Source organism: Fusarium solani (genome assembly GCF_023522795.1).
Source record: "Fusarium solani strain SB1 chromosome Unknown bctg00000004, whole genome shotgun sequence".
In the NCBI taxonomy this organism is placed as follows: Eukaryota; Fungi; Ascomycota; class Sordariomycetes; order Hypocreales; family Nectriaceae; genus Fusarium; species Fusarium solani.
The window spans coordinates 1,383,700-1,406,708 of NW_027072152.1; the positions used below are offsets into that span (position 1 = coordinate 1,383,700).

General features: G+C 53.0%; 6 protein-coding genes across 6 annotated transcripts; 4 read left to right on the forward strand and 2 right to left on the reverse strand.

The window, feature by feature from the left end:
* Positions 1-1,368: 1,368 nt before the first annotated feature.
* Positions 1,369-4,792, forward strand: MRS44_007524 (uncharacterized protein; the record flags this gene model as incomplete). Its single annotated transcript, XM_065620560.1, has 5 exons — positions 1,369-1,443; positions 1,547-1,900; positions 1,955-2,922; positions 2,961-3,655; positions 3,708-4,792. The coding sequence occupies 5 exons, from the start codon at positions 1,369-1,371 to the stop codon at positions 4,790-4,792; spliced, it is 3,177 nt and encodes a 1,058-aa protein (XP_065476632.1).
* Positions 4,793-5,725: 933 nt separating this feature from the next.
* On the forward strand, positions 5,726-9,368 carry MRS44_007525 (uncharacterized protein; the record flags this gene model as incomplete). Its single annotated transcript, XM_065620561.1, has 3 exons — positions 5,726-5,882; positions 5,933-8,470; positions 8,689-9,368. The coding sequence occupies 3 exons, from the start codon at positions 5,726-5,728 to the stop codon at positions 9,366-9,368; spliced, it is 3,375 nt and encodes a 1,124-aa protein (XP_065476633.1).
* Positions 9,369-10,160: 792 nt separating this feature from the next.
* MRS44_007526 (uncharacterized protein) lies at positions 10,161-14,486 on the forward strand (the record flags this gene model as incomplete). Its single annotated transcript, XM_065620562.1, has 8 exons — positions 10,161-10,241; positions 10,298-10,486; positions 10,545-12,833; positions 12,891-13,337; positions 13,391-13,637; positions 13,684-13,934; positions 13,993-14,221; positions 14,275-14,486. The coding sequence occupies 8 exons, from the start codon at positions 10,161-10,163 to the stop codon at positions 14,484-14,486; spliced, it is 3,945 nt and encodes a 1,314-aa protein (XP_065476634.1).
* A 569-nt stretch (positions 14,487-15,055) lies between these two features.
* On the forward strand, positions 15,056-17,525 carry MRS44_007527 (uncharacterized protein; the record flags this gene model as incomplete). The annotated part of the gene is made up of 8 exons (XM_065620563.1): positions 15,056-15,334; positions 15,390-15,511; positions 15,563-16,676; positions 16,738-16,746; positions 16,807-16,952; positions 17,016-17,230; positions 17,287-17,399; positions 17,451-17,525. 8 exons carry the CDS (start codon positions 15,056-15,058, stop codon positions 17,523-17,525), a joined length of 2,073 nt encoding a protein of 690 aa, XP_065476635.1.
* An 82-nt stretch (positions 17,526-17,607) lies between these two features.
* Positions 17,608-19,280, reverse strand: MRS44_007528 (uncharacterized protein; the record flags this gene model as incomplete). The annotated part of the gene is made up of 3 exons (XM_046276821.2): positions 17,608-18,482; positions 18,541-18,657; positions 18,710-19,280. The coding sequence occupies 3 exons, from the start codon at positions 19,278-19,280 to the stop codon at positions 17,608-17,610; spliced, it is 1,563 nt and encodes a 520-aa protein (XP_046128932.1).
* Positions 19,281-19,571: 291 nt separating this feature from the next.
* MRS44_007529 (uncharacterized protein) lies at positions 19,572-22,833 on the reverse strand (the record flags this gene model as incomplete). The annotated part of the gene is made up of 5 exons (XM_046281434.2): positions 19,572-19,730; positions 19,798-19,908; positions 19,968-20,225; positions 20,295-21,800; positions 21,853-22,833. 5 exons carry the CDS (start codon positions 22,831-22,833, stop codon positions 19,572-19,574), a joined length of 3,015 nt encoding a protein of 1,004 aa, XP_046128931.2.
* Positions 22,834-23,009: the final 176 nt, after the last annotated feature.

Consider the following 23,009-nt stretch of genomic DNA (forward strand, 5'->3'; position numbering starts at 1 on the left):
ACTGGCGACAGTCTGAACGAGACTTGATTAAAGTTGCTAGATGGTGTATCTGACGAGGAGCAGGAGCTTGTGATGGAAGCTAGGCTTGTTATCGATAGCGTTTGGCGGCGGGCTTCTGGGTTTACGGGGGCTGCTCCTGAAACTCTGGAGGTAGGAGCTTAGAGGCGGAAAAAGTCTAGACGAAGAAGACGGAATCAGAGAACGAAAAGGCCAGACCAGGTCAGGTCATGAGTGGGTTGACAGCAAGCAAGTAATAACAAGCATCCGTCGAGCAAGCCAGCATTGGAGCCCGCTTTGCTTTGTTGTTTGGCAAGGTACGGCTACGGTTACGGCGGGCAGCAACCACGCGCGCACGCGCCACAGCACAGGAGAGCGACCTAACGTTAGCCTGCCCCGGTTGATTTAGCGCAAGAGCATTTGGAGCTTCAGCAGGTGCCTTTTGGAGCCTGACGAACGGGGATTCATTCGTTGCAACGAGACGAGGAAGCCATTTGCTCTTGGAAAAACACCGCCACCATGCCCAATGCAGTAAGATCTGGTACCATTACTCGCATTGGACGCTGGGATGGCATTGCAGATGGCATATAAACCTGCCAAGACAAGTGTATCGAGTCCAGAAGATGGTTCAGCTGAATCGTGCTTGAGCGGTGAGTTGGAATGTTTCAGGGGAAGATGGAGTGGTACGGTCTCGAGGACAAGGACGTTGTACTCGATGATTGCGGAATTCGAGTTGGTTGTTCTTGATAACGTAGGACTAATGATTTGTAATTTGTACGAAGCACGGCGAATCTTCTGTAAACTCTAAGGACAAATGATTCAATAATCTTGCGCCATCGGCATTGTCTCTATTGTAAATCATTCGAGGTGTTGAACTTGAGTAGAACGGCAAGGCGTGTTATCGGGCTGAGGATCGGAGCCATGGAGGGGCGGATAATGGAGGCTGATGAGGGCATCATGTACCGAATACTTCTAGAAAATAGCAGACCAGTGAGAAACACACCCAAAGCTAATCGCCCCAGTAGTCTTCACTACCGGAACCTACCCACCAGTCCCTGGCAGCGCGGGGCACACATTTCCCCCACCTCCGGTCGTCTGGCTTGAGTCACCCACCATCGCGAGGTGCCTTTTTCTGAAATCTGCCCCTCCATCCAACGACTTGTCGCTGGCGAATCTGTTTTTGAGGTCATCTTTGTGCTGACCCGACTGTCAGGCGAGACGTATTGTACGGTGAGTCACTCTACAAGAACGAATATCATAATAACCTGCCTTCTTCGACTTCTCTCTCGTCATCCTCCTTCCTCCATAACTTTGTAGAGAGTCTTGACTGACCCCTCCTTCGTTGCTTCAGCAGCCAAACCGTCAGTCATCATGTCTATCGACTTCCCCAAGGAAGAAGAGGCCATCATCCAAAGATGGCGCGATATCAACGCGTTCCTTCGACAGGTTTGTTCGCCTTTTGCGTCCTCTCGCTCGCTACCCTCACCTCACCATTGCGCGAGGGCGTTTCCTCTCGATGAGCATTTCTAACATCTCTCTCTTTCTCCAGGTTGAACTGTCCGAAGGTCGCCCGCGCTACACTTTCTACGATGGCCCTCCTTTCGCTACCGGTCTTCCTCATTACGGCCATCTTCTCGCCTCTACCATCAAGGATGTCATCCCCCGTTACTGGTCCATGAAGGGTTTCCACGTTGAGCGCCGTTTCGGCTGGGATACCCACGGTCTCCCAATTGAGCACGAGATTGACAAGAAGCTGGGAATCTCTGGCAAGGCTGCCGTCATGGAGCTCGGTATTGCCAAGTACAACGAGGAGTGCCGTTCCATCGTCATGCGATATGCTACCGAATGGCGACACACCATCGAGCGCCTGGGCCGATGGATTGACTTCGACAATGACTACAAGGTAAATACGATCGGCTCGAAACTCTTACTACTGTGCTGACTGTGAATTTCAAAGACCATGGACCCTCGCTTCATGGAATCCGAGTGGTGGGTGTTCAAGCAGCTCTTCAACAAGGGCCAGGTCTACCAGGGCTACCGAGTCATGCCCTACTCTACGGTTCTCACCACTGCTCTGAGCAACTTCGAAGCCAACCAGAACTACCAAGATGTTACCGATCCTGCCGTTGTTGTCTCATTCCCTCTCGTTGACAACCCCGAGGTCAGTCTGCTCGCATGGACAACCACCCCTTGGACCCTTCCCTCGCATCTGGGTCTGGCAGCCAACCCCGATTTCGAGTACATCAAGATCCTCGACGAGAAGAGCGGCAAGACCTACATTCTGCTTGAGAAGCTCCTTGGAACCCTCTATAAGGATCCCAAGAAGGCCAAGTTCAAGATCCTCGAAAGAATTCGCGGAAAGGAAATGGAGGGCTGGAAGTACCTGCCTCCCTTCGACTACTACTACGAGGACTTCAAGGACATTGCCTTCAAGGTCCTGAACGCTGCCTATGTCACTGACGACAGCGGTGTGGGTATTGTCCACCAGGCTCCCGCCTTTGGTGAGGACGATTACAACGTTGCCCTGGCTGCAGGTATCATCACTGAGAAGCGCCCACCCCCTGACCCCGTCAACGACACTGGTCACTTCACCGACCGCATCACCCACTTCAAGGGCATGCATGTCAAGGAAGCTGACAAGCACATTATCAAGCACCTTAAGAACGCTGGCCGCATTGCCAACGAGTCCCAGATTAGGCACTCGTACCCTATGTGCCCTCGTTCCGATACGCCTCTGATCTACAAGGCTGTTCCTTCGTGGTTCATCCGCATCCCCAGCATCATCCCCGACATGCTCAAGAACATCGAAGGCTCCCACTGGACTCCCTCATTCGTCAAGGAGAAGCGTTTTGCTAGCTGGATCGCCAATGCTCGCGACTGGAACGTCAGCAGAAACCGCTACTGGGGTACCCCTATCCCCTCTGGGTCAGTGACGATCTGGAGGAGCGAGTGTGCATCGGCAGTGTCGAGGAGCTGCGTGAGCTGAGTGGATATGAGGGCGACCTTACCGATCTGCACCGTGACAAGGTCGACCACATTACTATCCCCAGCAAGATGGGCAAGGGCCAGCTGAAGCGTGTTGAGGAAGTTTTTGACTGCTGGTTCGAATCTGGAAGCATGCCCTATGCCAGCCAGCACTACCCCTTCGAGAATGTTGACAAGTTCAAGGAGTCCTTCCCTGGAGACTTCATTGCCGAAGGTCTCGACCAGACCCGCGGATGGTTCTATACTCTCCTCGTTCTCGGAACCCACTTGTTTGGTTGCTCGCCCTTCCAGAACTGTGTCGTCAACGGCATTGTGCTTGCCGAGGACGGCAAGAAGATGTCGAAGCGACTCAAGAACTACCCCGATCCCTCTATCGTCATGTCCAAGTACGGCTCGGACGCCCTCCGCCTTTACCTCATCAACTCTCCCGTCGTCCGAGCCGAGCCCCTTAGATTCAAGGAGTCCGGTGTCAAGGAGGTTGTCCAAAAAGTTCTCCTGCCGCTGTGGAACAGTTACAAGTTCTTCGAGGGTCAGGTAGCTCTCCTGAAGAAGGTGGAGAATGTCGATTACGCTTGGGATCCCAGCATGGAGTCGAGCAACACCAATGTCATGGATCGATGGATCTTGGCCAGTTGCCAGAGTCTGCTGCAGTTTGTTAACCAGGAGATGAAGGGTAAGGACCCCCTATAACCATTCGACAGGACGTACTAACGAACCCACCATAGGTTACCGACTCTACACTGTCGTCCCGCGACTCCTGGGTCTCATCGACAACACCACAAACTGGTACATTCGATTCAACCGAAAGCGACTCAAGGGCGAGAACGGCTTGAACGACACTCTGCATGCCCTGAACGCCCTCTTCGAGGTGTTGTTCACACTGTGCCGTGGACTGGCACCCTTTACACCCTTCCTTACCGAAACGATTTATCTCAAGCTCCTCCCTCACATCCCCGAGAACCTCCGTGGCGAGGACTCTCGAAGTGTGCACTTCCTGCCATTCCCTGATGTCCGACAAGAGCTGTTTGACGAGGAGGTTGAGCGACGGGTTGGACGCATGCAGCGTGTCATTGAACTTGCTCGTGTGTCTCGTGAGCGCCGTACCATCGGACTCAAGCAGCCTCTCAAGACCTTGGTGGTGATCCACCCTGACCCCCAGTACCTTGAGGATGTCAAGTCCCTGGAGGGATACATCACTGAGGAGCTGAACGTCCGCGACCTGGTTCTCTCTAACGACGAGGCCAAGTATAACGTCCAGTACAGTGTCACTGCCGACTGGCCTGTCCTCGGAAAGAAGCTCAAGAAGGACATGGCTCGTGTTAAGAAGGGTCTCCCCTCCCTCACCAGCGAGCAAGTGCAAGGATATGTGCGAGATGGACACGTCTTTGTCGAGGGTATTCGCCTAGAGGCGGGTGACCTGGTTGTGCGCAGAGGAGTCAAGGAGGATGAGGCCTCTAAGAACTTCGAGACCAATACCGACAGCGAGGTGCTCACTATCTTGGATACCGAGATTCACCCCGAGTTGGCCCAGGAGGGTCTTGGCCGTGAAATCATCAACCGCGTGCAACGGCTCCGAAAGAAGGCCGGTCTCGTCCCAACCGACGACATTAGAATGGAGTACCGAGTGCTTTCCGACCCCGAAGCTGTGGGTCTTTCAGATGCTTTCCAGTCGCAGACAGCTGCTTTTGAGAGGGCATTGCGTCGGCCTCTTGACGAGGTGGCAGCCGAGGCGGGGGCTGAAGGTCTCATTGCAGAGGAGGAACAAGAAGTACAACAGGCAACATTCCTGCTTCGACTACTTAAATTGTAGACTGTCTAGCTTTAGACCATGTAGAGAAGATTAAAATGGCAGATGATGACAATGTTGAACTTTCTTTCTATTTCCTCTAATTACTTTTTTGATGCCGCCTGGACAAAGGGTGTTAGGATTTGCGCGCAACATAAGAGAGCGATTTTGCGAGAATGGGAACAAACCAGATAGCAATCCTTGAGCTTCATGAATTCCTTAGCACACTTGTCTTTGTGCACAGAGTTGTAGTCGGCAACGATACACTTGCCGTAAGCCGCGGCCTGTGACAACCAAGAGTCAGTCAGTCGGTGGTGGATATGTTTGAGCAGGCCACGCGATTGCGCACCTCAACCGAGCATTGAGAAACTGCCTTAGCAAGCTTCTGAATAGGGCGAGTGGTTTTTTGATTCATATCGGCGAGGCTGAGGGCTTGACGTAGTGTGAGAAGGATGAGCTTTGAAGAGGACCCGTGAAGGCAAGACTCTCGCAAAAGTGATACTTATACAGTGTCAAATGGAACGGAAATAACACTGTACTGAGATCGATCTTGGATCTCCACCACATTGAGGCTTGCATTGAGCACCAGCCACCCACTTAACGCGCCCAAGCTCTCCAACAACCATCGCAACCGCGCAAGTTCGCGTTTTCTAGAATCTCACATTGCGCTTTGTTTTGCTTCGAGCCCCCCTTTGGATACGACTGTACGATACCTTTGACGGCGCCATCACCGAGCCGCTCCTCCGATTCTCTGTATATCCTCTTTTCGCGACTTCCATTCACCGCGCGCTGCGCCCGACGACATTGTACGCCGACTTTCGCCAACTCTTTGTCAAGCTCCCCCGACTTCCATTGTCGCGATCGGCTTGGATAAACATACCCACACTAGACTGTACACCGACTTCTTGACTATGGACCAATGACGGAGGGGGGCAGCTCGCCGACAATTCACTGTCCATGTCTATCGACCGCTCACCCCAAGCCCCAAATGCGACTTCACCAGTGGCACCTATGTCGCCGTCTGCGCAACGAGCGGCATCGCCATCCGACGATGGTCGCTCAAGTAATGCCAGTCGGGCCCCGTCGAGCCAGGATCCCTACTACTCCAACGAAGGTCTGTATCCTTTTGGAAGCGAAGCCTTGATCTTGTATTGACCAATTCAGACATTGCTGCACTGCACTCTGTTGTCGTTGCCGCGCAGGAGTTGCTCGACACGGCCCCCGAACCGAAACCACTCCCCGCTGCTGCGCTCTTCAAGGCCTACGACCAAGTTCTCCCTACCTATGGCATTGACCCCGATACAGATCATCACCTATCGACCTTCGTGTTCCGAGTAGGCGGCGAGAGAGGCGGCGGCACTTTGCTCGACAAGTTTCAGTCTATTCTGGGCCGCATGGGAATTGTTCTCGAGTTCGGCGACAATACCACCGCGTCATCTCGTACATCACCATCTGCGTCTCCCGCATACTCATCGACAAGTCGCCAAAGCCACGGTCTTGTGCGGGAGAAAAATGGCAACCTTACATCTGAAGGAGTGGCTGTGTCTCGGCCGTCGGTCGTGCCCTTGGTACAATCATCCGCTTCGCCAGAATCACAACCTCCACAGCAAAATCATGTGGACTTTTCCGACACAGACGAGGAGGACGGTGAATACGAGGAGATGCGGAGGGCTGTTCTCTCTTCAGCCATGAATCGCTGGCGTTCTCTGGTCGCAAACCGTCGAACACAACAGGCGCAACGAATTCCCTCTTTCCCGAGCATTCCCGAAGAAGCTTCTGCCGATGTCAGGAACTTTGAGGACCGCCCCTTTCAAGATCGACCAGCCATCACGGTTTCGGAGGCTTCGACCATTCCACGTATCAATGGTGTTAAACCAGACGGCCAGGTATCGGACAAGGGAACAACGGATGTGAATGTGCACCCGATTTCACCACTGTCCCCAGTCAAACCCCGTCCTGCTATTATCGATGCCATCCGGCCATCGACAGCTTCTACACAGCAGAGTCAGAATGATGCGGTTGTTGCGCATCATGAGGACGACGCCCCCTCTTCACCCAAAGAACAACCCACTACGCACCCACAGGAAGTTGATGAAGAGCCTTCCAAGCATTCTATCGCTCCCTCTGTACCGGAAGTTCACGTTCCACCAGTACCCGAAGTACGCATTGCGCCAACAGTGACCCAGCTGGATGTCACGCAGCGCGATGAGAAGACGAGGAGCCGGCCTTCAACACCCCCGGAGCCCACAGACAATACGACATTAAAGCAGCACTCCGTGCAGGAATCTGAAAGAGAGCCTTCGACACCACCTGTTCAGCAACCCGATCCAGAAAAGGAGTACCAACGACTTCTAAGACGTGCCGGTCGGGCTCGTGAGATATACCTTGCGAGCAAGGTCTTCAACCATTGGGCTGATCGCACTGCCCGTCGGCTCGAACGAGATGCTGTTGCTAGACGGCATATGATCAGATTTCGTTACTTCCGATCTTGGTGCCAGGCTCCTGTCGTCCGGGAGCCCACAATTGATCACATGAGGGCAGCTGTTGTGGTAAGAAAGTGGCAGCGAATTGTGGCACAAGAGAAAACCCTTGAGGGTATGGCGAAGGCAGCGGCCCGGGCCCATCAATTGAAGAAGATTCACAAAGTCCTGGATCGTTGGTCTTGTCTTCGCTTGGAGCATGTTGGCCGTCAAATCACGGCCTCGCACAGCAGAACAAAAGCCCTCTCAAGGTGGATGTTGCAGGCTTCTAATGGTGTGGCCCTGGATGAAGCCATTAAGTCCCAAGTAGGACTGCAACAGCAACTGAACGCCATCCACAAGTGGCAAGGCTATGCTGAAAGGGAAACCATACTTGCCGACAGCGCTAGGCGTATGGGCAATGTCCACCAGTCCTTTACACATCTGAAGGAATGGTGGGATCAAGCCGAGATTGGTCGACGAGCGACCACGTATCATCAACATCTGTTGATGAAGAAAGTGGATTTTGCTTTTGATCAGTGGAACCTACAGGCAAGGGCCCAAGCCTTCATATGGAGGCGCGAGTATCTCCAAGTTACTCGAGTATTTGACCGATGGTGTCAAAGAGCTGAGCAGGATGGCGACATGTCGCGGAGAGCGGAGAGCTACTATGAAACTCAGGCTAAATCAAGAGTTCTTGGGTGTTTCCGCCGCTTCGACCAGGAATCATCACACATGACGCGCTTGGAGGACCGCGCACGCCTTTACCTTCGAGCAACCTCTTTGTTGAGAGTGTTTGACAGGACGGTGAAGCGCCGTCAGGATCGGGACAAGCAATATGTGAAACGGTACCTGATGGCAAGATATACGCAGGTGTCATCGGCAAAGAAGAAACGCAACTTCTTTGCTGCCCTTGACCGATGGAGAGCATTGGCTGCCGAGGATCGAGAGCAAAGAGAAAAGGCTCTGGAGCTTCACAACCGAAAACAGAACCACCGGCTAATGCTGGTCGCTGAAGAATGGGCGAAACAAGCGGCTATCGATCAAAAGCGTCTGCAAGACGCCCGACTGGAGCATGCCCAGGGATGGCTAGACGCATGGAAGGAACATGCTGAGGATCTCGAGCAACGAGACGTGGAAGCCTGGCAGCTTTGGGCTGCAGACAAGCAAAGGCAATCTCTGAAATCGTGGTCAATCGCGTCACTACAACAGAGCGGACAGGCTCATACGGCACTTGAAGTCCGTAAGAAGCACGAACGGGAGAGACGCAATCGCATCCTGCAACACTGGAGGCAACGTGATGACAGGTTGGAGAATATGCCGCCAGGATTCAATTCCCAGCCTAACTCGGTCGTTCGCTCATTGAACTGGTCGCGTGGAAGCTGGAGGGGGTTCTCAGGAAGGAGGTCAACACTTAACCGGAATGATCGAGCGTACGATTACTCTAATACACCGCTGGAGACACCAACACGGTGGACGGGACATCCCCTTTCCATGTCGACTATTCTCCCCCAGGGTCAATGGCGCCACTGAGGGAAGCGGACGAGAATGATGCTGTATCCTCGTTTGCTGGCGACGATGACGATCTCGATCCCGCGTCACCTTCTCTGCGGCCCGCCTCACGGGGGCAGTTCTCAACTATGCCATCAACAACGCCGATGGCACCAGTGCCATCACATCTGGTCGAACGTGGTCTTCGGGATGAATTCGAAGAGCCCGAACAAAACGGTATTAACAGGAGTACAAAGGCCAGTTCTCGAATACCCAAGTTCGAATCTCCTCGGCCTAGGCCGGAGGACTCACAACCAGCTGGCATGTCCGAATCTACAAACACTGGTCGAGTCGGACCTCCACAACGATCGCTGGCTGCAACGAGGTCATTCGGGTTCAGGCAGCCGAACAGACGGACCGTCGGGCCTCGGCCTGCCTCACCAGAGGCCCCCATGCAGGCAATTGCAAGCAAATCTGTCGGTGCAAGGCCAACTGGATTACGATTTGGCGCGACACAGAATGCGGGGATTACACCATCTGCAAGATCTGTTCGTATCCAGTCACCGAGAACATTCTCGGTCACAACACCTCGACCTGGAGGGGCGTCAAGGAGAGTCAGGCTGCGAAGCGGCACCGCCATGAACCAATAACTTTTATCAATGTGGGCGGGCTCTCCTGAATATGGAGACAGAAATGTGTGGAGGATGTCAATGCATCGGAAGAGTAGGAAATGGATGGTTGGCTTGTATGTGCTTCATGGATGTTGGATGGCTCAGTTCATTAAAGGATACCCCTTTTTGTTTAACGTTAGTATTATATTGGATGTGGATGCATGACGGCGAGGAGCCGGTGGCGTTGCGGCGGCTGAAAGTCAATGAATGAGTTGCTTCATGAAAGCGAAAACATTTTGTAAATGACGAGATATTCTATTGCAAGCTTGAGTCATTATGAAGAATCTGCTGTAAGAATCTATGTACGAAGTATCTGCTCCTGGGTTGAGAAATGGACCTCAGTGTTCACTAAGTCAGGATGAGTCTAGGCGGGCACCTACACCTTTTTACGTCTGAATGTAGCTGAATTTGTTTCGACTCTTACCATACCATATAGAAATACCAGCGGTATTCTTCCACGCTTTCTCACGCGTTTAAATGATATTATTGAATCCATGCATCAGGGGTTTAAGAATCGTGTCCCGAATCTGTCATGGATGCCTCTCTGATGGAGCTGATGGTGGGGGCTGAAGAGCTGGGGGTCACGTCACCTCCATCAGCTGCCCGGGGTAGGTCCCCGTCCGTATTCCCGTTTATTGCATTGACTCTGATGATCTCAAGCTGCGCCAAAGCTACCTAGGCATTAACAACTCTCCTTCGCGCCCAAGACCGCACAGCCAGAGTGCTCCCCTCTTCTCCTGGAGATGCGCGCGCCTCGTGCTTTTTAATAGCATGAAGGCCGTCCTGCCGGGTAACCCGCGCTCGAGGCTCCAAGGGTTGGCCTCGGGATATTGGGACTCCCGACACATCAACGTGAGTGCCGATGCTCCTGAGCTCGGGTGACTGCTGACGAGAGGGATTAACTGCAGGTGTACATCACCGGCGGCGCTTTTACTATCCTCGAGGGATCCAGTGGGATTCTACAAACAGTTTACGATGATGGCGAACGGCCTCTCGAGGCCATCGCCTTTGACGAAGCCACAGGCAAGATCGCTACATGCACATCGACCGAAGCCCGAGTCTACAAGCCGTTTGGGTCGCGCGAGGATGCCCTGAAGGTTCCAATCCCCGACAGCTAGATGGATCGCATGAATGGATGAGCTCACAGCTTGGTAGTGGGCCCTGGAGTCGACCTTTGACATTCCGAATCCGAACGCCGATGAGGCCCCATGTACTCTGTCCTGGGGCAGCTCTGAGGAGCTCCTGGTGGCCACGAGCTCCCTCTCCCTATACGCCACGAAAAACGAGCCGAAATGTCTATGGCAGAAGAAGCTACCGAGCCCCGTCAAGTACGCGTTGCTGTCATACGACTCTGCATACATTGCCTCGACCGGCTACCACGATCACTTGGTCAAGATCTGCCGCAGACTGAACTACGGCGCCGACGAAGTACGCTTCGACCTTACGTACCTGCGACACCCAAACATTGTAACCTCTGTGAGGTGGCGCAAGCCGTTCCACCTGGAGCAGGCTGTCGACAATGTCCTCTATACTATCTGCCTCGACAAGTGCATTCGGATATGGACGCCGACCGAGACACCGGATGGGAAACATTGGCAGCTTTGGGGCCAGGTCGACGTTTGTGCGCCATCGCGAGAGGACCCGTACCCCCTGGATATGCGCTTTGCCATGATTCTTGATGGGCGGGACTTCACGGCGTCGGTTGAGCAAGCTGTACAAGCCCGCATGTCCGACGACTCGACCACCGATGACCCTGTTGCGCTCGATCACCTGGTCGCGATAGCTAACAAGAACCCCGAGATTTGTATAGCTCTTGATGGAAGAGGGACCATGTCTGCGTGGGCGCTTGAAAATGTTGGCAGTAACACTGCAAACGCCCCGACTCTATTCAAGGTTGCTCAGGTCAAGGACTCGGATTTTGAGCTCTTTGGCAAGTTTCTGCCGTCTCACGACGCACCCCATACCGAAATCCAGACATACTGCGACAAGAAGACCGGCAAGGTTCACTTCCTGCTACATGCATTTGATGGGAGGATCGGCGTCTTTACAGGAAATGTCGCAGACCTGCTGGACCCAACTACCAATGACCGGCGCCTCTCGCTACACGCGATCTGGGCTGGCCACTCAACCTCTATCACCAAGATTGTCCGAAATTTCAGCGGAAGGGCTGTCGTCTCACGGACACGAGAGAGTGAAAGCATAGTGTGGAAACATCTTCTCAACCGAGTTGAGAACCCAGGCCTGAGCTTGACCCGAGGTAGCGTCATCCCGGAAAAGGGGCACATCCACCGGATATGTGTTCTAAGAAAGGGTCGCTTCGTCGTATTCCTCGGTCATCAAACGGTTGCGCTCTGGGATTGCAGAGCTAGCCGTGCCGTTTCACTTGCGCAATGCCCCTATGAGGTATCCGGAAAGCCGCTCTGTCTCATTATTCTTCCTCGGTCAGATGTGAAGCAGTACACTGTTGCGCACATTGCGACAGTGGCATCTGAAGGGCAGGGTATTGTGTGGGAAGTCCATCTCCCGTCATATTTTGAAGACCCAAAAACCAAGGCTGGCGCCAGTATCGAAGAGTTCTGCCGTTTCGAGCTGGGAGATGTGGAAGATTTGTCATACGTCCTCCCAGTAGACCCCGCAGGCTCGTCGCCTGTTGTCTCGGGCTTTCTCGATATCTTCGCTCGAGATGTCGCTATCTCATATACACGCACCGGCCGAGTCGACTTCTGGACAGCACGGGTCGACCCTGAAAAGCGAAGTGTCGGATGGCTGTCCACCTGCACCACCGAGACTGGTGTGTCTGAACCTGCCCTAGTCAGTGGAAGTACCTTGAAAAAGGCATCTCTTGTGAACAAGACGAGGTCGCAACTTACAATTTGGGACATTGGTAGTTCTCGCCTGGAATATGAGAACAATTTCGAAGAGCATCAGGTAATTCAAGATCTGGACTGGACATCAACACCCGACGCCCAGTCCATCTTGGCCGTTGGGTTCCCCTATCGAGTCATTCTCATGTCCCAAATGCGATTCGACTACCTTAACAAAGGTCCAGCTTGGGCGCAGATCCGGGAGATTAGCATCCGCGAACTCACTCCACACCCGATTGGCGACTCAACTTGGCTGGGCGACGGCTTCTTGGTCATTGGTGCTGGAAACCAGATGTTTGTACAGGATAGGCGTGTTGGCGTCTCTGAGTCTCTCAGGTCTGACCTTCGTTTGCCACCACGCAAGGATGGCACTTTGGATCTGTTCCAAGTGGTTCAACGATTCAACGGTCCTCTGCCCGTGTTTCACCCCCAGTTCCTCAGTCAATGCATCCTGTCTGGCAAAACCACACTTGTGCGGCGCATCCTGGTGGCCATGCACAAGATTCTGAAGTATTACCTTGACGGAGAGACACTGGATGACTACTTGGGCATGGATTTGAGCGAGTTCTACACACCCGAGGTTCGTTTTCCCATCGTGAGAAGTGACGATCTGAAGGACACTGACCTTGGTAATTAGCAAACTCATACCCAGGCTGTCGATAAGTCTGCAGGCGCGTATCTGAATGGAAATAATGGTGACGAAGACGACGACGGTGATATCTTCACTGAGCAGACGGCAGTGGCAATCAACGAGAAGTTGGTCAAAATTGGTGTTCCACAACTCTCTGGCCACGAACAAATCCAGCTTGCCGATATTATCGAGTGTGTTGCTCTTGTCGAGAGGCATCGTCGCTCGATGGACGAGAATGGCGCCCGCTTCATGCTCTTCTTCCGTCAGCATGCACTGCGAAAAGGACGGACCAACGAGATGCACCTCTCCTGGCGAGAGATCAACTGGGCTTTCCATTCAAACAGTCAGGATATTCTGGCCGACTTTGTTTCGAGACAGAGTCATGGCAGCATGCTTTGGGAGCATGCTCGTGAGAGCGGTCTCTTCATGTGGCTGTGTGATCCTATCGCCTTGGTACTTGATTTCGCCCCGATTTTGAATCATCATTGATTGCTAACTCATACTAGAAAGCTCAGTTCGAGTTGATTGCTCGGAATGAATACACGAAGAACGAAGTGAAGAACCCGATCGACTGTAGTCTGTACTACCTCGCCCTTCGCAAGAAGACAGTGCTTCAGGGCCTGTGGCGAATGGCAAGCTGGAACAAGGAACAGGCGGCGACTCAGAAATTGTTGTCGAACAACTTTGAAGACCCCAAGTGGAAGACGGCAGCTCTGAAGAACGCGTATGCGTTGCTCAGTAGACGGCGCTTCGGTAAGTTAGAAAGATGTGTACTGATACAGATGCTAACTCTCAGCAGAATATGCTGCGGCATTCTTCCTGCTGGCTGACCACCTTCATGATGCTGTGGAAGTGTGCTTGAATCAGCTCAAAGATATGCAACTGGCCATTGCGATAGCGCGTGTGTATGAGGGAGATGACGGCCCAGTTTTGCGACGTCTACTTCAAGATGTTGTGCTTCCCTTGGCAGGCCAGGAGGGTAATCGCTGGCTGGCATCTTGGGCATTCTGGATGCTTGGCCGTAAGGACATGGCTGTGCGAGCACTCATCGTATGCTTCCCCTGAATACTCACATGGCAGAGGTTCCGAAAACTGACATTGTTGATAGACCCCTGTCTATACCCTTCTGGAAACACCTTGTTCGCCCGATATCAAATCGAGGTTATTCCTTACCGACGACCCTGCGCTAGTGGTGCTCTACTCGCACTTGCGACACCAGACGTTGCAGACATTGAGAGGAGCCTCCAAGGTCACCCCCAAAGTCGAGTGGGAGTTTGTGTTACATAGCGCCAAGCTGTATGATCGAATGGGATGTGATCTCCTTGGATTGGATCTAGGTAGGTTTAGCACTGGAGGATCACTTGGATGAATAATGCTGACGGTGATATAGTACGAAACTGGGAGTTCCAACAATCGCCTCCTGCTGCTGGCCTCGGCGGAGAGGTCAACCCGCTCAAGTTGCTGCGCCGGAGGAGTTCACTTGTTGTCGCCGACCTGCCATCGCCTACTCTTCACTTTGAGGGAAAGAAGGCCGTCAAGCCGCCACCAACAACGTTCGAGGAGCCGGATGTAAACTCTCTGTTGGATAGCTTTGGGTTCTGATACCCGGGGCTGAAGGGCCGTGTAGTGAGAGGTAATGGTGGGTTGGTCGCACGACTTTGTTCAGTGAGGAGAGGATATTACTGGCTTTATATGTGGATAGGAGGGCTTGGTTGAATGGAGTTTGGGATGGTGAGACCATTGCTTTGCGCATTCTCGTGGTGTATTCGTAGTCTGCATATATCTTCAGTATTGTACACCAGCTGAGCTGTAATATCAAGACTATCGCTATAGGATTTCTCTCAATGATTGTTCCTTTAGGTACTTATGAGGCCACACATTGCTCTGACGCCTCAACTTGGCTGTTTTACATAATAATTCGCGTTCATCTCACTCTTCATGACTCTGTGTCTGCTTACCCGGCACCTCTGAACTTTCGGGCCGGAGGTGGAGGCTGATCTCCCCCAGAAATGACGGAATGTGGGGTGTTGCCTAGTTCGGAATACAAGCCGGTTGGACAATTTGCTTCGTAATCAACCGCCCATGTCTTATAATCGCGAACTTATCTCCTAAGCGTCACCGACGACATCGGCATCTGCCTCCTCCTCCATTCGCCTAGAGCTAACGTGAAAATGGCGACGCGGACGGTTCCCGGGCGCAGCTTCACGGTGCGAGGCGTCGTCGTCGGGCTCCTCGTCGGCACCGTCATCTGCTTCTCCAACATGTATTTCGGCCTGCAGACGGGATGGGTGTCCATCATGTCCATGCCCGCGAGCCTCATGGGGTTCGGCATCTTTAAGCTGCTCGCTCCGCACCTGCGGTTTCCCTTTTCTCCGGTTGAGAATGTCTTGCTGCAGAGTGTCGCGTGCGGTATGGCTATTATGCCTCTTGGATGTGGTCTTGTTGGAGTTGTACGTTACGCAGCTTGGCTTTGTCATGAGAACGCGTTTCTAATGTTGATGACAGGTTCCGGCGTTCAACTATCTTTTGGAAAAGGATGAGCAAGGTCCTATCAACTTGAGCACTTGGCAACTTATCATTTGGTCTCTGGGACTTTGTTACTTTGGTGTGGTTTTCGCTGTTCCTCTGTAAGTCATTCACATTACCACTATGCTGCCGGATTGCTGATTAAATGTCAGACGCGTCCAAGTCATCATTAGAGAAAAACTCAAGTTCCCTAGTGGTTTCAGTACCGCCGTGTTGATCTCGGTTCTCCACGGTCAGGGCCGCCAATCTAGCAAGGATGAGCTCGATGCTGCTGCCAAAGGCACCTTTGCTAGCCTCGTACCTCGCGATGGACCGCTCCAACCAGCTGAAATTGGTCCGGCCGCTACAGACCAGGAGCATCAGCATGAGATTGAGGATGAGGATGAGGATGACAAAGGGGACTGGGCGGCAAACATCCGACTGTTGCTCCTGTGCTTTGGCGCCTCTGGCCTGTTTACGTTGGCTACTTACTTCTTCCCGGTCCTGCGGAACCTCCCCATCTTTGGGTCTGTCGCGGCTAACACTTGGCTATGGACGTTCAACCCGAGTCTTGCGTACGTCGGTCAGGGTATCATTATGGGTACAGAGACCACTCTACACATGCTGCTCGGCGCTGTGGTGGGCTGGGGAATCCTCAGTCCCATAGCTAAGTCGCGAGGATGGGCCCCTGGTGATGTTGATGACTGGGAGCATGGTAGCAAGGGCTGGATCATCTGGATCTCCCTCGCCATCATGCTGGTGGATGCCATTGTCAGTCTCGCATACGTTACCCTTCGTGCCGTCTGGACAAACGATCAAACCGCGAGCCTCATAACCTCCCTGCGACACCGAGTCCAGGAGCATGGTGTTTCTGGCTTGTGGAAGCCACAGTCCCACGACTACTCGTTGCTCAACAACGAGGATGCTGAGACTCACTCTCATCACGACGAACCTGCCGGGGATGAGGCTGAAGTTGACGAAGAGGAAGAGGACGCCCCTCCACATCAGCGAATAGGTGGCCGGCTTGTCTCGGTTGGACTTCTCGCCTCGATTGCACTCTGCGTTTTGACGATTCACCTGGTTTTTGGCGACCTTGTACCGCTCTATGCTACCATCATCGCGGTCTTGATGGCCTTGGTCCTTAGTATCATGGGTGTGAGGGCGCTGGGAGAGACTGACTTGAACCCTGTGTCTGGCATTAGCAAGCTTGCTCAGCTGTTCTTTGCCCTGATAATTCCCCAGTCTCACAAGTCTAGTGTTCTCATCAACCTGATTGCAGGTGCTGTTGTATGTACTCTCAACTTCACCCCTTTGCCTACGACAATTGCTAACGAGATCTTTACTCTAGTCCGAAGCTGTAAGTCCCAGACTGTAATTACGGACCTAATACCGAAGCGATACTGACAGTTACAATCAGGGTGCTCTGCAAGCCGGCGATCTCATGCAGGACCTCAAAACTGGCCACCTACTGGGAGCTGCTCCCAAGGCTCAGTTTTGGGGCCAGGTCATTGGAGCTACTGCCGGCGCTATCCTCAGTGCCTTTATCTATCGCATCTATACTACGTACGTGCTTTTGGGATTGATCATGAGTTGTGAGCGGCTTTGTTAACATGGCTTGATGTGTAGGGTCTACGAAATCCCTGGTGATCTCTTCCAGGTACCCACTGCCTATGTTTGGATCTTCACAGCAAGATTGGTCACAGGCGCTGGGTTGCCTTACAAGGCAAAGGAATGGGCCATCGGAGCTGCCGTTCTATTCGTGGGCACAACCATCACCAGAACTCTGGCTGTCGGGAAGAGATGGCGGCCTCTCATCCCAGGCGGCATTGCTGTTGCCGTCGGTGAGTCAACAGTGCGCGACGAGGGACAAAGAGAAGTGCAGCTGACAGAAAACAAGGCATGTATAATGTCCCATCGTTCACCCTCGCCCGAGCCGTGGGAGGCTTGTTCGCATGGTATTGGGTCCATCTCGCTCAACGAGCGCAGACACCCCTCATTATCCTCGCATCTGTATGTATCCGTCCCAGTACCCCCTACAAGGCTATTCTAACCTTGACCCAGGGCTTCATTCTCGGCGAGGGCTTCCTGAGCATCGTGAATCTCTTCCTGCAGGGTCTCGGAGTACCCCATCTCTGATTCCGCTGTCAATCATAGCTCGCTGTAAGCTCCCCTCTTGGATAACCATGCGATGGACGTTCACAAGCTGACTAGAATATGCCTACTTCAGCTGCCACGAATGCTGCCTTGATTCGCCTTCAGCATCCGTCCATGAGGTCTTCAAGGTCAACGCTCTAGCATTGTCTTCGGCCGCCAGGAAGGTGATTTCACCAGACAGACTGGTGGGGGACTTTGCAGAGGGCTTCTCCTCTGGGGGAGCGAGCAGAAGTCCTTGCTTCCAGTGGGTGACGGTGCCGGAGGGGCCAGTTGTGAAAGCGACACCACCCTGCTTCGTCTTGTCCCAGGTCTCGGGTGTAGTCTCTGGTGGAGGGACTGGGTCGTTTCGTGCAGTGGTGAAGAAGTTGTCGAACCAGATCAGGAAGCCATCCACGCGCTCAACCTCGCGGGTGAGCTTCGACGACCACTTGGCCGTGAATTGGAGATCCTCTGCCTTGACGGTGTGGAGATCGAGCACCTTGAATGGGTAGGGTTCGCCGCAGACGGCGCTCTGCGGCATGGCCTCAACCCTGGCCTCTTCATAGATACCCTCTTGCATTGTCTTCATATCGAATCCATAGACGTCTCTCCAGAAGGAAATGTTGTCAGAGATATACTCTGGGTCGGCGACAGGAGCAACCCAGATAGTCGCTGAGCTGGGGGCAAGGATACCATCCGGCTTGAGGTACTTGTCTCGGGCGTACAGGACGCTGGGGAGCATGGCCTCATATAGAAGGAAGTAGCCCATCCACTCGCTGACAATGATGTCGACCTGGTCCACGGGCAGCTTGACGTCCTCGATAGCGCCCTTCAGGCATGTAATAACGTTGGCCAAGCCGTTGTGGAAGATGTTCTCCCTAGCCTTGACGATGATGTCTGACTTGTCAACGGCAATGACTTGCTTCGCGCCCGCCTTTGCACAGAACATGCTGAGAATGCCTGGTTGAGTGTGATTAATGCTAAGCTCCTGAATCATTAGGACCAATCTGTTGCTTACCAGTGCCGCATCCAATATCCAGAACGACCTTGTCCTTGAAGATGTGCTTGTTACCGTAGATGAAGTCACGGTAGGCGTCTGTTCGCACCGCATCCTTCAACATGGTCTCGTGAATCTCTGCTTTATTGTTAACAATGTGTCGAACACCTTTTGAGATGGGACAACGCACCATGAGCGGCATATGACTCGAAGTAGTATGCAGAATCGTCCTTCTTCTCCTCAGTCTTGGCTGGCTCAGTATCATCACCCCATCGACGGTCCAGCGTCTCCTCAACAGTCAGACGATAGCTGGCGAACTGGTTCTTGACTCTCTCAAGCTCCTCCTCAAGTTCCTTGTTGCGGGCCACCAGGTCACTGTCCTTGGCTCCCTCTGAACCCTCACTGGTGATGTTCTCCAGCACCTCGTCGAGCGAGAAGATGAGAGCGTCGTTCTCCAGCACTGGCCGGAGGTACTTCTCATCTTCGAGGTCCTTTTCAGAAATCTCCTTGGGGACTGGCGATCCATTCTTGACATGGTCACGGACAAAGTTGACGAGCTTGACGGCGCCGTGGAAGTCGAGCTTCAGCTTCTGTACATGAGCGACAAAATCGAATGCGTGGTTCTGCTTGCTATCCTCAAGCATGGCGGCGACAGTGGGGAAAGTCTTGGGACCAAAGAAAGATGTGATAGAGATGGCCTCCTCGTCGGACTCGAGGTCGAGCCACTCGCCCTCATCAGAAGCGGAGTCGTTGATTGACATTTTCACCAAAATCGAAAAAATACGGGGCGCAGCCGACAGAGGGAAAAGTAAATCAAGTATGGGAAGGGAAAAAATAAAAAATAATACCCAGAGGACAAATAGAACGAACCCGACTTGCCAAAGAAAGGTTGTTGAATGTGTTTTGTGGGATCACAGTATCTGGAGGAGGCTATGCCCTCTTGGGCTTTTTTTTCTGGGTCAAGCTTTTCAGCCAAATGCAATCTGGCGAGGCACCTGCTATAATATTTTTGTAAGGGGTATATATCGCACATCGTCGTGATTGAGACTGCGTCACTTGGCCTTTTTAACGTCTTTTTCATCCTCTTCGTCGTCGTCCTCATCTTCATCGTCGTCATCGTCGTCGTCTTCATCGTCTTCATCATCATCGTCGTCGTCGTCGTCATCATCCTCACCCTCTGAGACGGGCTCATTGAGTTCAACAAGACGAGCCTGGCGGTTTAGTTAGTATTTGATACAGACAGTATCCGTGGAGGGAACCTTGATGGGCTCTACGCACCTTGTATTTGGCGACCTTCTCCTCAAGATCGCCAAAGACCATAAGAAGATCATCGAGCTCCGATTGGGTTGTTTCCCTGGCCTTCTTCGACTCCGATAATTCCGACTCAGCCTGTTGGAGGAATTAGCAACACGCGATTGAGTCGACCGATAACGGGGATAGGGGTTCACCTTTTTGATCTTGGCCTGCAAGTCCTTGGCTTTGCCGCCGCCCTCGCTGAGCTGCTTCTCCAAGGTGTGATATTTAGCCGTTGCTTCACGAGCTTCCTTCAGAGCAGCGTCACGCTCCTCCCCAAGCTTCTTCAATGCCGCCTCGTTGCTTTCGCGTTGAGACCGCAATTCGCTTTCGTATTTGTCTTTCTGCTCGGTCAGACTGGCCGCATTTCGTGCTTGGAGTTCCTTGAACTCCTGTGTCTTTGCCTTTTGCGCCTGCATTAGTTGTAACATTAGCCATTCTCGTCCTGTAGATGATACAGCTAGGATGCCGAGAGTCCATACCTTCATGATGTCAACCTCGAGACGACTGATGGTCGCTTTCAGATCTGCGATCTCAGCATCCGTACGACGCTGAATCCTTTCCGCATCTGCCTCAGCTGCCTTGCGAGCTTGCGCGAGCTGCTTCTGATGTTCGTTCTCCATGGCTGTTTGCTGCGCCTTCAGTTGGGCGAGTTGCTTCTGGTGATCGCCATCTCGAGCTGCTTGTTGAGTTTGCACTTGGGCAAGTTGTTTTCGGTGATCGTTCTCCTTAGCCGCCATCTGACCTTGTAGTTTGCGAAGTTCTTCGCCATGATGCTTTTGTAGACCTTCATTGACCGTTTTCACCCGCGACATCTCGAGAGCAGCCGTTTCCTTAGTGCGTCGATGGTCCGCTTGTTCTTGGCCAAGTTGTCCCTCTAGAGTTGTCAATGCTGCTTGAGCTTCTTTCAGCGCACGCTCCTTCTCCTCGACCTGACCCCTGAGTGAATCCACCAGCTCCCTGGAGATGCCCTTTTGAACGCCGTTGGCGACCACAGATATCTCCATTCCAGGTTCCCTGTCGATAGCGCGTGCTATGCGACTGTAGTTATCCTTGAAGAACTCGATGAAGATGCGGTCAAAGAAGACGTCAGGGAGGCGGCCGAGGGACGAAGCATCGAGCTTTTGGGGAGTGACCTCGAAATCGCGCACAAATGGGTGACTGCGAAGCTTCACTAATCGATCTAGATACTGATCACGGTCGATTCGCGATGTCAAGATGGAGTGTAATGTCGCGCGCGGAACCGGCGAATCCTTCGTCGAGAACTCGTAAGCGACTCCTAGCAGCATGGCGCACAAACCCTGAACAAGTTCACCGCCGCCCACGGCGGGTGGTTGTGATACAGCCTGAATCAAGCTCTGTACGTTGCTTCCTTCGGCGAGGAAGTCGTTGACTGCATCAAGATCCTCAAAAAGCCAGCCAAGAAGTAGCATGAGGTACCCAACCAGGACGCGCCCATCATCCCCACGTCGCAGGCCCGACGTGACATGGGCTGTGATAGTTTGGATGCCCGTGACAACCTCTTCACCGTCGGAGGAATCGCCTTCTGTGAGGCTCATGGCCTTTGCCTTGGCCGCAGGGTTCTCAAACAATAGATGGAACGTAATGACGGCAGCGAACCACTGACGGTACGGATCGGATACGTCGGTTGGGGGTTGGAGCAAAACGGTCAGGACATTGGAAGACTCGTCGACACCAGCTTGGTGTCCCTCGATAGCTCGCCCCAAGAAGTGAAGCCTAACTTCAGCATGGTTCGCAAAGTAAGCCTGCAAACATTCGCACGCTGCAAACCGAAGATCGAATTCTTGCGGATCTTGTAGACATAACGTCAGGTCCAACAGCCCGTCGATAACATAGACCTTGACACGCCCATTGGCTTGCTCTGTAGTCGGATCGGCTCCAGCCAAGGGGGATGGGACCATTAGTTGAGCAAAACTCTCCTGCAGAGGGGCGTTCTGCCGTATCACATCGCCGCATGTGGTCAAAGCCTAGACAACCAGTCAACGACGAACTTGCACAATCACAATTACTTGGTCGCACCTCAGCCTTGATTTGAGTCTGCGCCTCGTGGCTGAAGGCGAGCTGAAGAACATGATATGCAAGGCCATGCCTCCAGATCGCTGTCTGATTCAATGATGTCCCTGCTGACCCTCTAACAATAAACAGCCGGATCACAGCCAAGAAGGCATAGATATTCCGGTTCTTCTGCGCTTGTGCCCATGTCGCAATTTCGGGACCCTCGCTCTGGGGCTTCAAGACTCGACCGAGCAAATCTGCAAGGCGATTGATACAGCCCGACTCGCGGAAGAGGGACTGATTTGATGTGTTCGACCGAAGCAGATTAGCAAGAAGAATTAAACAATCCTCAACAGTCCTTCCGCCCTCAGACAAGGCACCATCTGCTTCGATGATGTTGAACAACCTCTCGAAAGCGTTCTCGAATGCCACCAATTTTTGTATCTCGATCGAGGTTGGAGTAAGGTAGGTCAGGAGGATAATGCCTTCGTTTCGTATAGCATCCCGCTGGTCATCGAGGACAGAAACAAGACGAGAGATGCCTAGGGGAGCGGTAAAAATGCATTCCTCAGTCCTTTCGGTGCGTGCAGACAAGATGGCAGCGAGCAACTGAAGAGAGTAGAGACGGGAGTAAAAGTCGTTCGTATCGAGGAAGTCGAGAAGCAAGGTAATATTTTCCTGACGCTGCGTGAACTCGTCGGCCAGCCAGAGCGCAATCTCTTCTGAAGCTTCGGGACTATCTTCATTTGGACTGAAGAGCATCAACAAGGTTTCGAGAACCACCTTAACTGTGTCCACATCTTCGCCATCTTTGCTGAGGCTGCCTATTAGACTTCGAAGGGCCCCAGAGGCTACAGAGGCCGGGTAATCTTTTGAAAAGCTTCGAAGACCTAGAATGGCAGCTCGTCGATCCTCGAGGAGAGTTGCCGAACTGAGGCGGCCGCTGAGCACGGTGATGGTCTCGCTAACTGATTGTTTCGCGGGCGCACTGGAAAGGGAAAACATGGTCGCGGCGCCTCAATGCCATTGGACTCGGGAAGGTTCGAAGGTTCTCATGGAGCCGTTGCCGGCGATCTTATAGACTATTCGCCTCGTCGGTGAAGGCCACAGGCAGGGGATGCTATCCTCGTTAATTCATAACGAGCTGCTCTCATGTCATTCTGGACAGCTTGTCAGGACAT